Raw genomic sequence first — 16,089 nt, 5'->3', positions numbered from 1 at the left:
TTAATTTTGTATTTTTAATTATTTTTATAGATATCGGAAAACATTTTTCACTTCAAATGATTTAGATATTTAATATGACATTTTTTTAATTATTAAATAATGAACAACAAAAACATTCATGAATGTTAAAAGATTAGTTCGATCAAAATAAAAAATGCTATTAGAAAAACAAATTAATAGAATTTTTACTATCGAATTTGACAACGGAAAATTTTAAAATCGATCCACACACTTTTTATTATAATTTTTCTCACTTCTTTTCGATAAACTTTAATTTATATTATTAATCTATTTAAACTTTTATTCAGTGTATTTTGATGAATTAGTCTAGTTTTTAATTGATGTAATTTGATCAAATTAAAATAATAGGAGTGAAATGTCTATTAAAAATATTAGGAGTGAAATAAATTGCAATCTATTTATATATTATTATCTTCTCAAATTTAAGTATTAAGTACATAAATTAGTAAACAACAATGGTGATTATAATAATGGTAATGATTATGGTGATGATGTTGACATAATTTTTTTTTATAAAAACATAAATTAAATTTCTGAGATATTGATTTTTTGTTTGATAATTTTTTAGAGATTTTATAATTAAATAAATTTTTAATTTAAATATAAAATATCTTAATCTAACTGTTATTGATTATTCTCATTTTTATATGAGATAGTTATTTTCATGTGATACACCCTATCTTTCTCTCTCTATAATAATAATAATAATAAAAGGGTAAATATAAAAATTATAGGTAAATTAAAAACATTTAATGTTATTAATGTATTTTCAATAAAATCTTCTATTCATTAATTTTTTATCCAATTCTTTTAAGACACTCATTTGAAAGATCCTTTTTTTAATTAATTATATATTTCAATTGATAAAATACCATTTTCTCAACTATCACTATTTATCTTCTAAAAAAAATCATAATTGAATTAGAAAATATCTTCAATAACATCGACAAAATTTTCTTATATCTTTATATACGTAAGATTATGAATTTTGAATTTAGTGAGTTGACTTATACTATTTTAACCAGCCATGGATATTAAATTAGTATACTTTTTCCTTGGTTCGTAGGTTATTTTTCATTTTAGTTTTTTTTTTATAATAATCTCACCTAGGTTAAAAGTGACAAAAAGATCTACAATCACAACTCATTTATTTTATTTAACCAATTAAATTAGATCTCATGAATATGTTATTTTAGTGTTATTTATTTTTATTTAGTTTAATACTACCTAAGAAATAACATGTTTCATTTTTATTTTTTAAATGTTAAAGTAAATATTTTAAAATAATATACTTAATAATTTAGAATATTTTATTTTAGATGTTTTAATATATTTTTATATTTTATTATCCATCATTAATATTATTAGAGATATAAATGAAATACTTTCTATTAAAAAACTAAAATAATAATTATTTTAATTTTTTTTCTTACACTATAATTATTATGAAATGGAGATAATACTTTATTAAAAAAACCATCAATCCTTTATAAATGGTGTCTTATATTAAAGACCAGATGAAATAATTTTGCAAAATTAACTTTCTCATTGTTAAGTCATTTATAATTTCTAGTGTCGTCATTATTATTATGGGTATTAAACAAAAAATAATTAATACTACATTAAAAAGTTAAATTATCACTTACTATTTTTATTGGGCTTGAATATGTTAGTATTTTTTGTTATATACCTGAATTTCATTTTTGATTTCTAATAATTTTTTTTGTTTTTGTTGTATATTTAAAAATTTTGTTTTTTTTTATCCCTATTAGTAAGATGTCTCCATTAATCGGTGATGTGGTCATTAACTTTTTTAAAATTGTAATTTCTAGTGCCTAAAAAATGGTTTAATTGAAATGTATTATTTAGAATTCAAAATGAATACTCATTATTTTAATAACACTATCGTTCACCTCATGTCGTTGTGTTCCTTTTCTACATTAATTTCTTGCCTTCCTTTTTCTTTAGGCAACTCACGTACTGTTCAAATCAACCCACAACAACGTACGTCGACAAACATGCGATTCACATGATGTTGATTAATCCAAGTGATTGTTTTGTATACGATCAACACATTGCACATCTCCCATTTTAAGTATTATTGGTTTTTATAGGTTTCTTCTCAAATTCATATAAATCTACGACACCTTTGACTTCGTTTTATTTAATTTTTTAATATCAGTTTATTTTTGGTTGCCTTTATATATTCAATTTCTATTGCTTTATGTATTTTATTTCGAGGTTATTTCATTTGTTGTTTTGATCATTTTAGATAATAAATATGTTTAAAAATTTTAGTATTCAGAACACATATGGTTGACTTTTATTTTTTTTCTCCCTCATTTTTTCCTATGTTCCTCCATCGGGATTTAGAGACAAGCAAGTGTAGTCCTCTTTGTATAGTGTGCTTCCACATGAAGCATTTAAATCAAATTGGATCCAAGAAGTCATGAGAGCATAAAGTTCAACAAATCATCTTTTATTGAAGATAAAAAAAAGTTGAAACACAAAAATACAACTTTATCTCTCCAACTTATATTTCTTGATATCCTATTTTTATAATTTATTTGGAAATTCTTTTTTATTATTAGTTCATTTTATATTGTTTACTTATTGACAACATTCCTTTATCAATAATAGATACAAACAAATTGTCTATTGCCTAGCTACGTGATTTGTGCAAAGTGCTTTGAGAGTTTATCTCAATTATCGTTTTTAAAACATTCTAAGATTAGTAAAAAAATTGATATGATTTTGCATGCTGAAATGTTTGAGTAGATATTCTTAAAGTTATCATAAATATATGTATGTATGAAATAAAACATTAGTGTCTTCCTTGCTCTCACTTTTATTTATGTGTTTCTTCTTCATCATTTATTTTTTTTTATTGTATTTATCTTCTTCTTCATCTATTATATTTGTTATTTTTTTTTTCTTTATCTACTCTTTTATCTTAGGAATTTTTCAATTCCTTTTTTTAATGTCACTTAGAATTCAATTTAGTTATTTTTAATCAGCACCTAGAATTTAGGTATATAGAAATCAATGTTGTTTTCTAATTTAGACTTAAATATATTTTTCGTTCTTATAATCTAGTATTTTTTTATTTTTGTTCTTGTAATTTTTTTCTTTAATTTTTATAAAATGTGTTTATTTTATTTTTTATTCTTAAAATACTTTAAAGAGTAAAAAAATATTATTTATAGTGTTTTAAGAATAAAAAAATAAAATAAACACATTTTACAAGGAATAAAATAAAAAAATTTACAAAAAAAAAAAATAAAAAAAATTAATTTGCAGAGATGTTGTTGTTTATTTATCAATTAATTTTCAATATCAAATTAACTTTTTCATATATCATACACAAAAATAAAATAAAGAATTCCCAAATTCAAATATTAATATAGAATAAACTTTTTTCCCTGATATCTACAAACAAATCCTGCACACTCTACCTTTTTTCGATATCAATTGAATAAATTTCGAATAACAAGAATTATTTCATACATTTGAAATTATTTATACTAACACACAGGTAACCCACAAATATTTATATTTATTATTTTATTTATAAGAACAAGTTTATTGTGATTTAAATAAAAATGTTCAAATAATACTTTTAAATGTAATAATAATATACTCAATGTCTACACAAATTAGTATTAAAAATATTACGACTTATTTGTGTATGTCCATTTTGTGTATATATTTAATATTTTAAGTAAAAAATAATTAATTAAAATATATATGCCTCAAAATCATAAATTAATTTGTGTATGTAACACTGGCTCAATTAAAAATATAAACAATCAACTTCTTTATTTTTAATGTAATTATATTTAATATACTTTTGATTATTGACTTTTTGCAAAAATAATACATTTAAATATGAAAAATATATAATTTAATCAAAATCAATAAATCACATGAAATTTTTATAATTTTTTAAGTTATAAAAATTTTAAAAATTGTAATTAAATATTACAAGACTTATTTATATAATTTTAAGTAAATGTCTCAATATTTTTTTAAAATCTTTGAAAATCCAATCCGATGCATCCCATTCCCAGTTATTTTTACTATATGACTTAATTTTTCTTGTTATACGAAATTTATTACTATAATAAGATTGAAGGGAATCATATCTTACTTATTGCTCGTCGTAAAATCTAAGACTTTGAAGTATCCTTGTCAAAAAAAATAAAAAAAAGTTGGCCTGATTGAAGTATAAAATACACAACACAACGCAGCCTTTGTGCCCTTGTTGTGTTTGTGTTTTTCACTCTCTTGTCTCTGTTTATCGTGCGTGTGTTTAACATTCACATTTACAATGAACACCATCTCATCACTGACCCTTGATTCTCACGCAATATGCAACCCTCAGCGCAGCATCTCCCTCCGCCAAGTTCGCCCCACCACTCGAAACGTCGTCGTGTGCTCCGCGAAGCCCGTCGCGCCTCCCCCCACCAAGCTCGCCGCCGCCGACACCTCCGGCTGCCGCATCGGCGAACTGAGCCAGGTCTCCGGCGTGCTTGGCTGCCAGTGGGGCGACGAGGGCAAAGGGAAGCTCGTTGACATATTGGCCCAACACTTCGAAATCGTTGCTCGCTGCCAGGTTCTGCCAAAGTTCTCTTCTTTTTCACTCTTCGCGTCTTTTCCCTTTTTTCAAATCGTGGGTCGTTCGGAAAGCCGATTGAATTAGTGTGTGTGTGTGTTTTGGTGGCAGTGTTGCTGTTAGGGTTGATTGCTCTGTGGTTTAACTGAATCAGTGTATTTTTATTAAGGTTTTTGATATTTTAATTTATTGTGAGAAGTACAATAAATTGAACCTGGAATTGGGAGGCCTGTCAATTTTATCCCTGAAATTACAGAGATGTCATTTTTTGTCTTTGTCATTATCAAATAAATGTTTATTTTAGCTCTTCCATGTTACCAAAGGGTGGTGGTTTGACACTTTGACTTTTGAGTTCATGATGTTACAAAAATAATGTTTAAAATGAGAGAAATGTTAGCAATACTCTCTTAACACATTCTTTTGAACACACTTTTTACTCTTGGTTGGAATTTATTTATTGGAAATCATGAAATTTTTGGGTCTGGCTTCTTATTTAATGAGTACTACACATGATTTTATAGTTTCGAATGAATTTTGACGGAGTCCATTAGAGAGTGTTTTCTCTTAAAAAGGATTGACCCTTGGTAATTTCAAGGGCTATAACGGCATTTTTGTAATTTCAGATAGCGATGCTATTTATTTTAGGAATTATTTTTGGTGTATTGAGATTGGCTTTGCTTGGTGTTTGTGGATATGTTTGGTTTTTCAAATTGTTATTTTGCACTGATAATTTGTGATTATTATGTGTTCTCAGGGTGGAGCTAATGCTGGGCATACTATTTACAACGCAGAAGGGAAAAAGTTTGCTCTTCATCTTGTTCCTTCTGGTATTCTCAATGAGGATACTCTGTGTGTTATTGGGAATGGAGTTGTAGTGCACCTGCCGGGGTTGTTTAAGGAGATTGACGGTCTTGAATCGAACGGGGTCTCTTGCAAGGGAAGGATATTGATATCTGATCGTGCTCACCTGTTGTTTGATTTCCACCAAGTGGTGGATGGGCTAAGAGAAGCGGAGCTTGCTAAATCCTTCATTGGCACCACAAAGAGAGGCATTGGACCCTGCTACTCCAGCAAGGTTAACCGTAATGGCCTCCGAGTGGGTGATTTGAGGCACATGGATACTTTCCCTCAGAAGCTTGATCTTATATTGTCAGATGCAGCATTGAGGTTCAAAGATTTTAACTATGGCCCATATATGCTCAGGGAAGAAGTTGAAAAATACAAGAGGTATGCCGAGAGGTTGGAGCCCTTTATTGCTGATACTGTGCTTGTCATGAATGACGCCATAGAACAAAAGAAGAAGATTTTGGTTGAAGGAGGACAAGCTACCATGTTGGACATTGATTTTGGAACTTATCCCTTTGTTACTTCTTCTAGCCCATCAGCTGGTGGGATATGCACTGGTCTTGGTATTGCTCCAAGGGTACTTGGTGATTTAATAGGAGTGGTACGTGGATATTTATCTTTTTTTTTTTTTAATTTTTTATTGGAGTTGTTGGTAATCTTTTGTATTTTGTCTCAACTGTCTGACCCAAAAAGAAGTCTGTGTTTCTGATAGAACTGGACCAAAAACAGAGGAAGAGAATGTGTATTATTATTATTATGATGCCTCCAACACCTAAGACAGAATACAGATGAGTTTTGAGGTCTCACCACCCTCCATTTCCTAATCCCCCATTCTAACTTCCCTCTAATTGACTATTTATAGTTTCTTAACTAACTAACAGTTAGTTATCCCAGCTATCCTAACTAACTGACAGCTAACATACACCTTTCCCCCATCTATCAATACTCCCCTTCAAGATGGACCTTGTCCTCAAGGTCAAGTTGAGGAAAATAGCCTGCATTTCATAAGCAAGGGTCTCCTTCATCCTCTTCTTCCATAATCATTAATCTGAACTGTTTATTCTTACACACATGAGCAGGATTATACTTTTCTTCACAAGTGAAACATTCTTCTTTCCTCATTTTCTCATTTACTTCCATGGTGACAAATTATGGATGATACTTCTACCTTGCCATCCACTGGATCCTGTTTTAGCAACATTAGTAGGATCAGCTACCTTACTATTTGCTCGTTGCCAATCCCTTACAAATTTCTGACCCGAATAATTGGGTTTCTGCAGATTATACCCCTGGCTATTACTCAAGAGTAACTTCCCTAAAACTCTGTTCTTATCCTCCACTCTTTGATCCTTAACCATAGCTTCCATCAAATTCTTTGGTTCATGAAGCCTTACCTCAGTGCTAATTTCTTCCTTTAACCCCTTGAGGAACACTTCCACCAGAAATGGCTCCTCCAACCTCTTCACCATTCCGACGCACTTCTCAAATTGGCCTATGAATCCTTGCACTGTCTCTTCTTGTTCCAATGCCATCAACACTTGAAAAGGATTTCCCAGGCTAGGAGCTTGAAACCTTTGGGTGACAGCAATCTTGAATCCATCCCAAGAGTGGTTTGGATTCCAAGATTCCCACCATTGGAACCAACCCAGAGCTTCCCCGTCCATCGCAACCATTACAGCCTCTAGCTTGCCTCTTCCCTTACGGCGCACAACCGGAAATATCTTTCGATCTTTGTCAACCAGTCCATAGGATCCTCACCATCGAATATGGGCATTTCCAAATTCCTCCATCGATTGTCGTCATGCGCCGCAATGCCCTCATTTCCTCCGCTCATGTCAGCTGTGTGAACGTTTGTAGTAGGAGATTTTTTCTCCCATGCTGCTGCCAACCTTTGTATCATCCCTTCGATCGAACTCAAACGCGATTCCACTGCTTCGCGATTCTCTTATATCACTTTCTCCATGGCTTCCATGCATATCTCCATTCTCGTGTTTGCCTTCGTCACCATTAATGATTCTACGTTCCAAGATCGGAGCTCTAATACGAGTTGATAGAACTGGACCAAAAACAGAGGAAGAGAATGTGTATTATTATTATTATGCCTCCAACACCTAAGACAAAATACAGACGAGTTTCGAGGTCTCACCACCCTCCACTTCCTAATCCCCCATTCTAACTTCCCTCTAATTGACTATTTATAGTTTCTTAACTAACTAACAGTTAGTTATCCTAGCTATCCTAACTAACTGACAACTAACATACACCTTTCCCCCATCTATCAGTTTCTTATCAATAATTGTTCCTTACTGCCAAACTCTTAGCTCAGGAACTTCAAGTTGTTTCTGTTTTTTTGTATTTAAATAATGTCAACAAATTAAGCATAATTAACTCATGAAGAATGGTTTATGGATTTTATTTTGGCTGTGCAGGTGAAGGCATACACTACAAGAGTTGGTTCTGGTCCTTTTCCAACTGAAATTTTGGGTTCAGGAGGTGACCTCCTCAGATTTGCTGGGCAGGAGTTTGGCACAACTACTGGCCGCCCTCGACGGTGTGGCTGGCTCGATTTAGTTGCACTGAAATACTCTTGTCAGATCAACGGTTTCTCATCGTTGAATCTTACCAAGCTAGATGTTTTATCAGATCTTGAAGAAATACAGTTAGGTGTCTATTACAAACTTGCTGATGGCACCCCAATCAAATCATTCCCTTCAGATCTTCGTCTTCTTGAGCAACTGAAGGTAACTTCTCTATCTTTCCCATCCACATCATTATTCCCCCACCTTCACTCTAATTCTGGATCACATAACCAAATGCTTCTATTTGATATATGACTAATATAAACAAAAATGTGAAGTAACAGGTTTTTCAAGGAAGGTAAAGGTCCTTAATTTTTGGGAATTTGCATTGCATTCTCTTATGGTTATTTGTCTTCATGTTTTAGGTGGAATATGAAGTACTTCCTGGATGGAAATCTGATATATCTTCCATAAGAAACTATTCTGACCTTCCAAAGGCTGCAAGGCTGTATGTGGAAAGGATAGAAGAACTTGTGGGGGTCCCTATTCACTACATTGGTATTGGGCCTGGACGTGATGCTCTCATATACAAATGAGTTCACATTGGAGGATCTGGATGCCTCTATAGGTAAGTTGAGGCTTTTTGCGGTAGAGGTGTCTATTCCCGTTAACTCAGTTTTTTTGGGATATGAACACATTTGTAGTGACTAGTGAGGATCAGCTACATGATGTATTATGTTGTTAGCCGACATCATTGGCATTTTTTGGGGTTTTTTTTTTTTTATATATAAATTTGATACAAGGTGTTCACAGTCTAGTTATGCAATACTTGTCGGAATGATGAGTATGAATTAGATGTATGATGATAACATCTGCCCTTGTTGCGGTAGTATTCATGTAGCGGGAAAATAATGATGTACTTGTAGCCACCACCCAAATGCTTTTAGCTTTCAACTATCTACAAAGTTGCATCATGGTTTTGCTGCTCTGTGCAATCTTTATTCTCACTTATCATTTGTTTGGTTGAGAAATGGTAAGTTATTTTTGGCTTTTTTTAAAGACATCATGACTTGATAAGGGTTAGTTTGGTAGAGTGAAAAGGAAGGAAAGGAAATGGAAAAAAGAAATATATAAACTAAAGTAGTATGACAAAGGGGTAGGACTCACTAATTTTTAAAACTTTCTTTCTTTCTACTTCATTTCTTCTTTACCAAAGTCTAAGTGATTGGTGAACGTGACAAAGGCTGGAGGCTAAGAATCTAGTATCAAGTGTCCCAAGGATTTTGTTTTTTTCAACAAAAGGTGCCCAAATACTAATTTAGCTCTTTTTTTTTAATATCACTGGTCATGATTTATGATGGGGATAATGTTAAAGCAGCGGGGGGTCCAACGAGAAGGAATTCCATCACAATTATTGCGATTCATCTCGTTAACTTAAGGTATAATATAATCCAATTATATTATTGAATTATAAAATCTCAAACAAATCAAATGAATATCTTGACATGATAATATTTTAAAGAAATAATTGAAAATAAGAAAATTTTAAATTATAAAAAATATAATACTTCTAAACAACACAATTATGAAAAAAGATTCCTAATAATGTGGTTTTCCCACCGTGCTTCAGTTTTATAATTTTCAGAAAAATCAATCAAAACCCGTGATTAGGTGGTACTGTTTTTTATAAAAAAGAGAGGTGGTGCACTGGTGAGTAAACTTTATTTAATCATTTTAATTAAGAATTTTTAAAGTTGCGATGATCCATCTTCTCCTTTTAAGAAAAGAAGCCCAAAAATGTTTATCACGAAAATATGAATTAAGGAGAAGGAAGAGATAATGGGTTACAATCTTCCACTAATAAAAATTAACAAATTAATCAATAATATTTGCCGAAAATGAACTAAGTTGAAGAATGAATTTTGCTGTCAATTATGATATTAGGGCCGGCGTGATAAAGTATTTTGAAAGAGATTACAGATATGCCGGGGCTTGAAGTCACAAACCAATCATGTAATAAAATCTCCAAGCCCATACATACACCATGAACAGATATTTTGTTATCCATGTTGTTGTTAAATAAAGATTTGAATGAATCTCACAACAAAAAGCTCAAAATGAAATGAGCATAACATAACCATTCCAACATGTAAAGGCATGCTGTATTTTACTACAAAGTTTCAATTTTCTCTATTTGTTCTGCAACTGCATAGTAGCAACAATGGAGAGAGGGCCCAATAATAACTCTTTGGCAGCAATTCATTTCTGTTACCAGTTCGCTTCTTGATTTGAAAAAACGTATCTACTTCCATTCTCCCTCTCTCCTCTATAGTCTTATAATGATAACACTTGATTTTCATGTTGAATTAGAAGAGTGATAGGTTGGAAAGAGTGGTTAGGAAGCTGAGGAGGTATCAAGCACAGGAGTGTCTCAAGAGAGGGTCAGAGAGGTTGATGAATTCAAAGTCAATGACTTTCCCATAGAGCAACTAAGGTTGATGATCTTACTCAGCCAGCACTAACATTCCGGACATGGATTCTGGGGTTGGCATAATGTGTAAACCAATTCTTTGCCTACAGAACGAACCCTTTGAAAATCTCATGGCTGCAACTCTTTCCACCAAACATTCTCTTTCAAGGAACATGTGCTGATCACCATCTTTGCTACCTCTGGATCTAGTGGTGTTTTTGCAATTAACATCATCACAATTGTTGTGGAGGAATAAAAAAGAAAGACAAGGAAAAATAAGAAAAAAGAAAAATCGAAAAAAAAAAGATCATCCATAGATCTAAAACTAAAATAATCTAACCGTGAAAATTTACTTTCCCAGTGAGAAAGTTTGTTACTTTCCCACCGCAGAATTCGGTCCCACATTAATCCATCTTTCCCCTTTTCATTACCTACTTTTCTTGCCACACTAAGCTGATTAGCGGTGGTAATTTTTTTCCCCATTCATTTCGTCACAAATACTACGAATTAAGTTGAAGAATGAAGATCTGCTGTCAATTTTGATCTTGCGGCGTGATAAAGTATTGATAGAGATATATGCTGGGGCTGGAGTAGTATTTATAATAGTTAGTTAGTTGGTTAAGCACGTTGTTCATGAATACCAGAATTTCGTCCAGGTTCATGCAGCAATCTCCAACTCCATACACTATTCACAGATATTTATTAATTATTATCCATCTTAAATAAAGATTTGAATTGTGTCTCACAACAAAGGGTTCGAAATGAAATGAGCATATCCTTTCCAATCCAACAAGTACACGCTTGCTGTTTTGTACTAAAAAAGTTTCAAGTTTCTCTATCTGTTCTGTAACTGCAATCCTTACATAGCAGCCAGCAATGGAGAGAGGAGCCAATAATAAGAAATTATCACCTCTCTCTTCGGAGCAATTCATTTCTCTTACCACCCCGCTTGTTGATTTGGAAAAGGTATCTACTTTCACTCTCCCTCTCCCTCTCTCATCTATAGTCTTATAATGATAACACTTAGTACTTTTCATGTTCGTTACTGTCTAGTGCCACTTGGGTTGCAATTAATCATCTTAGCTTACTTGAATCCATTTCTTTCTTTTTTTTGTCCTTTTTATGTAAATATAGTGGAACATCTCCCAGACATGGTATGTAAATAACAAATTTAGAAGTTTTATGCCATCTAATTGCAAGTGGTGAAGGGGTTAAATTAGCAGATTAGAAGGCGTGATAAAGGTCATAGTTTTGATAGGCTGGTTTATGGGATTTGTTGTTCTCCTTTGTTTTGTTTTGTTTTTGGGTTAGGAAGCTGAGGCATCAAGCACAGGAGTGTCTCAAGAGAGGGTCATAGAGGATGCTGAGAAAGATGAATTTCAAGTTGATGACTGTCCCATAGAGCAAGTGAGGCTAACAGTTCCAATCACTGATGATCCTACTCAGCCAGCACTGACATTCCGGACATGGGTTCTGGGGTTGGCATCATGTGTATTTCTTGCCTTTGTAAACCAATTCTTTGGCTACAGAACCAACCCTTTAAAAATCTCTTCGGTCTCAGCGCAGATTATTACCCTCCCACTTGGGAAACTCATGGCTGCAACTCTTTCCACTAAACCAATCCGAGTGCCATTCACAAAATGGTCTTTTTCATTGAATCCGGGCCCATTCTCTTTGAAGGAACATGTGCTGATCACCATCTTTGCTACATCTGGATCTAGTGGTGTTTATGCAATTAGCATCATCACAATTGTTAAGGCTTTCTATCATAGGAACATCCATCCAGTAGCGGCTTATTTATTAGCACTATCAACCCAAATGCTTGGGTATGGATGGGCTGGGATTTTTAGAAGATTTCTTGTTAACTCCCCTTATATGTGGTGGCCTGCAAACCTTGTGCAGGTGTCTCTATTCAGGGCATTTCATGAAAAAGAAAAAAGGCCTAAAGGAGGAAACACTAGGCTCCAATTCTTTTTTCTAGTTTTTGTAGTGAGCTTTGCCTATTACACTATACCAGGGTACTTATTCCAAGCAATATCAACTATCTCCTTTGTTTGCTTGATTTGGAAAGATTCTATCACTGCTCAACAGATTGGTTCAGGCATGAATGGCCTTGGCATCGGCTCGTTTGGCCTCGATTGGAACACCGTTGCAGGCTTTTTAGGCAGCCCTTTAGCTATACCTGGCTTTGCCATCATCAACATGTTGATTGGATTTGTGCTGGATATCTATGTTTTGATTCCCCTTGCTTATTGGAGCAATTTATATGATGCTAAAAAGTTTCCCCTCATTAGTTCTCACACATTTGACTCAACAGGTGCAACATATAATGTTAGTAGGATTCTAAATCCCAAAACTTTTGACATTGATTTGAATAGTTATAACAATTACAGCAAGATCTATCTTAGTATCACTTTTGCATTTGAGTATGGATTTAGCTTTGCAACTCTGACTGCCACTATTTCACACGTTGCCCTCTTCCATGGAGAGATGATTCTTCAGATGTGGAGGAAGACAACTAGAGCACTAAAAGAACAACTTGGAGATGTCCATACAAGAATTATGAAGAGAAACTATGAACAAGTCCCTGAATGGTGGTTTGTCACCATTTTGATTCTCATGGTTGTTATTGCCTTGGTTGCTTGTGAAGGCTTTGGCAAACAACTCCAACTTCCATGGTGGGGAATTTTACTTTCTTTAACAATTGCATTAGTCTTCACCTTGCCAATTGGGGTTATTCAAGCCACAACAAACATACAGACAGGACTCAACGTGATTGCGGAGTTGATAATTGGATTCATTTACCCAGGAAAGCCACTTGCTAACGTGGCCTTCAAGACTTATGGACATGTCAGCATGGTACAGGCACTTGGGTTTCTTGGTGACTTCAAATTAGGCCACTATATGAAAATTCCTCCTAAATCTATGTTCATAGTGCAGCTGGTAGGCACAGTTGTTGCTTCATCTGTCTACTTTGCCACAGCTTGGTGGCTTCTCACATCTATTGAGAACATTTGTGATGAAGAATTGTTGCCGAAGGGTAGTCCATGGACATGCCCTGGTGATGATGTGTTCTATAATGCTTCAATAATATGGGGAGTAGTAGGACCAAAGAGAATGTTTACCAAGGATGGTGTTTATCCAGGGATGAATTGGTTTTTCCTCATTGGTCTACTTGCACCCCTTCCTGTGTGGTTGCTTTCTAAAAAATTCCCCAACCACAAGTGGATTCAACTCATCAACTTTCCCATCATCATTGCAGGTGCATCCAATATCCCACCATTCAGATCTGTTAATTATATTACATGGGGAATTGTTGGAATCTTCTTTAATTTCTATGTTTATAGAAAGTTCAAGGCATGGTGGGCTAGGCATACTTATATCCTTTCAGCTGCTTTAGATGCCGGAGTTGCTTTCATGGGTGTAGCCCTCTATTTTGCTCTCCAATCCAATGGTATTTTTGGTCCAACCTGGTGGGGTCTTGATGCTGATCACTGCCATTTGGCCAAATGCCCCACAGCTCCAGATGTACATGCCAAAGGATGCCCTCTTCTCTGATTTCCATATTTGCATTCATCTCCCATATTGCGAAGTGAATATGATATATATATATTTTTGGTTAGCCCCGGGTATCTTTGGCCAAGAGCCAGAGACAAATCTCTCAAGCTACGAAGTTCCATTTAGGGGGTTAACCTCTCCCGAAGTCTCAATATATACTCCTCTGTACACATGTAAATATGATATTTGGCCATTAAATGTACCTGAAGTCTAAGTATGCACTTTCTGTCTCTGCTGACTGTAAAGTCTAATGGAATATTGAATAAGATATACAGGTTGAGAGCAGAACAAGCAAGATGTTTTAAACGAGCTAAGAATCTGTTTTACTTTGATTTCTTTGTAATTAAGCTATCACTATCAGTATATCTTATTTCCATCTTCCATGTCTCAATAGGCAAGTTGAAACTTGATGTACTGATTTCAGAGTTTTGGGATGAAAACGAATTTGTAGTGATTTCCCTGAGGAAATGGTTTGTTTGTATCTACTATTATTGCCTAAGTAAGATGAAAGTTTTAAATTGCAGTTGTGGCCACAGTTTTGGCACAATTTTAAAATTGGGCAAAATTGTAGTTATTGTTTTGTCGTGATCCTTAATTTTGTGAGAAATTATGAATAAATTGCAGTTATGGCCCCGATTGTCAATAAGTTTTAAGGTGATCTTTAACAATGACAAATTGCAGAAACATGCAACTACGATTGTGGAAATCCTTAGCATCACAGCTAAAATCACATAGCAGACTATTTTTTAAAACCTTGCTTAAGATTAAAGGGGGATGGTGGTTTTTGATTAGGATTTGGATGGTTATCAAGTTGCAAGGCCATGACAAAATGTTCGCCATGACAAAATTAATGGAATTTCTTTGTGCACACAAGTATTTTTTTTTTATACCTAATATTTTTTCATTTTTTTTTAAATTATTCCGGCAAACTTATGGATTCATAATTCGCAAGCTTATAGATTGACAATCCATATGTACATACATATTACAATTTTTTTTTAAAAGTGTTTTACAAATTAATGGTTCATATAAGATTCAAACATGTAACTTTCAGGTTATTAATATGATGTTCTAACTAACTACACTAATAAACCAATTATGCTATAAAATAATTAATGTTGTTATATATAAGATTAAAATTTCTAATTATATTTAATGCACATGTAAATTTATTTAATAAATTTTATGATAATTAATTTTGGTGCATTAATTTCTATTATATATTTAATGCACATGTAAATTTACATAATTATTTTTGTGACGATTTACATACTAAATTTACATAATGCGGATTGTCAATCCATATGTATATATAAATGAAGGATAATTTTGGAAAAAATAAAAGTGTTGGATGTACAAAAAAAAATTGCTGGGTGCACAAAGAAATTCTCCAAAATTAATTGTGCTAAGATCCGCCAGATTGTCATGAAGAATTAGAGCAACTGTGATGGAGCAACATCAACTCTTATTTAACTTGTAAAAGTCAAAAGAGAATTAATAAAATCAATGCCAAATTAAAGAAGTGTAGAAGGGAAAACAATTTTAGTTTGAGCTTTTTGCATCAAGTTATCTGAAGAGAAAAACAATCACATTTTGAATAAGATTTTACGAATTTTGATATGATTATTTATTCAATGTTTGTGTCTATTTTTCTTTTCAAATGATTTTATTATCAGAACGTCAATATGAAAAAAATCAATAGTAACTTATGTATAAGCACACTAATTACAAGTAAAACTAAAATACAAGGATTTTTTTATGTTAAATACAAGGAAGTTTCTGTTGAAGCTCATGCTGTTTTTTTTTCAAATATATTATTTGAGATTTTGATTAGTAGTATGATAAGAATTATGCCTATATAAGAAGATCCATTCATGTTGTCCAAGAGTCTAGCACAAGACCATTTGTCATATAGCACTGGTTTTGGCCAAATACATAATAATACGTTTTTTTTTGGCTAACATGTATACTATTCAAAATGAATGGAGGATGGCAGCCATTGCCTAAGTACTTGAAAATGAAAGAAGCTTGTTGGGATCACCATAGTATACTTTGGTTTA

At 32.9% G+C, this 16,089-nt stretch overlaps 2 protein-coding genes across 2 annotated transcripts; both read left to right on the top strand.

Moving 5' to 3' along the window:
- The first annotated feature begins 4,205 nt into the window (after positions 1–4,205).
- LOC100811618 (adenylosuccinate synthetase 2, chloroplastic) lies at positions 4,206–8,958 on the top strand. Its single transcript, XM_003521140.5, has 4 exons — positions 4,206–4,636; positions 5,391–6,083; positions 7,912–8,223; positions 8,427–8,958. The coding sequence occupies exons 1-4, from the start codon at positions 4,352–4,354 to the stop codon at positions 8,595–8,597; spliced, it is 1,461 nt and encodes a 486-aa protein (XP_003521188.1). The 5' UTR covers positions 4,206–4,351; the 3' UTR covers positions 8,598–8,958.
- Positions 8,959–10,124: 1,166 nt separating this feature from the next.
- On the top strand, positions 10,125–14,547 carry LOC100820498 (oligopeptide transporter 5). The gene is made up of 2 exons (XM_003520477.5): positions 10,125–11,437; positions 11,783–14,547. Exons 1-2 carry the CDS (start codon positions 11,348–11,350, stop codon positions 14,027–14,029), a joined length of 2,337 nt encoding a protein of 778 aa, XP_003520525.1. The 5' UTR covers positions 10,125–11,347; the 3' UTR covers positions 14,030–14,547.
- The last annotated feature ends 1,542 nt before the right edge of the window (positions 14,548–16,089 follow it).

Source organism: Glycine max, chromosome 3, assembly GCF_000004515.6.
Source record: "Glycine max cultivar Williams 82 chromosome 3, Glycine_max_v4.0, whole genome shotgun sequence".
Lineage (NCBI taxonomy): Eukaryota > Viridiplantae > Streptophyta > Magnoliopsida > Fabales > Fabaceae > Glycine > Glycine max.
Note: the sequence above shows the minus strand (reverse complement) of the source record. Positions and strands in the feature narration are given on the sequence as shown.

Coding starts and splice junctions, on each gene's coding strand:
- LOC100811618 (XM_003521140.5), top strand. CDS start 4,352: ATGAACACCATCTCATCACTGACCCTTGATTCTCACGCAATATGCAAC. Junction 4,637..5,390: donor AAATCGTTGCTCGCTGCCAG/GTTCTGCCAAAG, acceptor ATGTGTTCTCAG/GGTGGAGCTAATGCTGGGCA. Junction 6,084..7,911: donor TTGGTGATTTAATAGGAGTG/GTACGTGGATAT, acceptor TTGGCTGTGCAG/GTGAAGGCATACACTACAAG.
- LOC100820498 (XM_003520477.5), top strand. CDS start 11,348: ATGGAGAGAGGAGCCAATAATAAGAAATTATCACCTCTCTCTTCGGAG. Junction 11,438..11,782: donor CGCTTGTTGATTTGGAAAAG/GTATCTACTTTC, acceptor TTTTTGGGTTAG/GAAGCTGAGGCATCAAGCAC.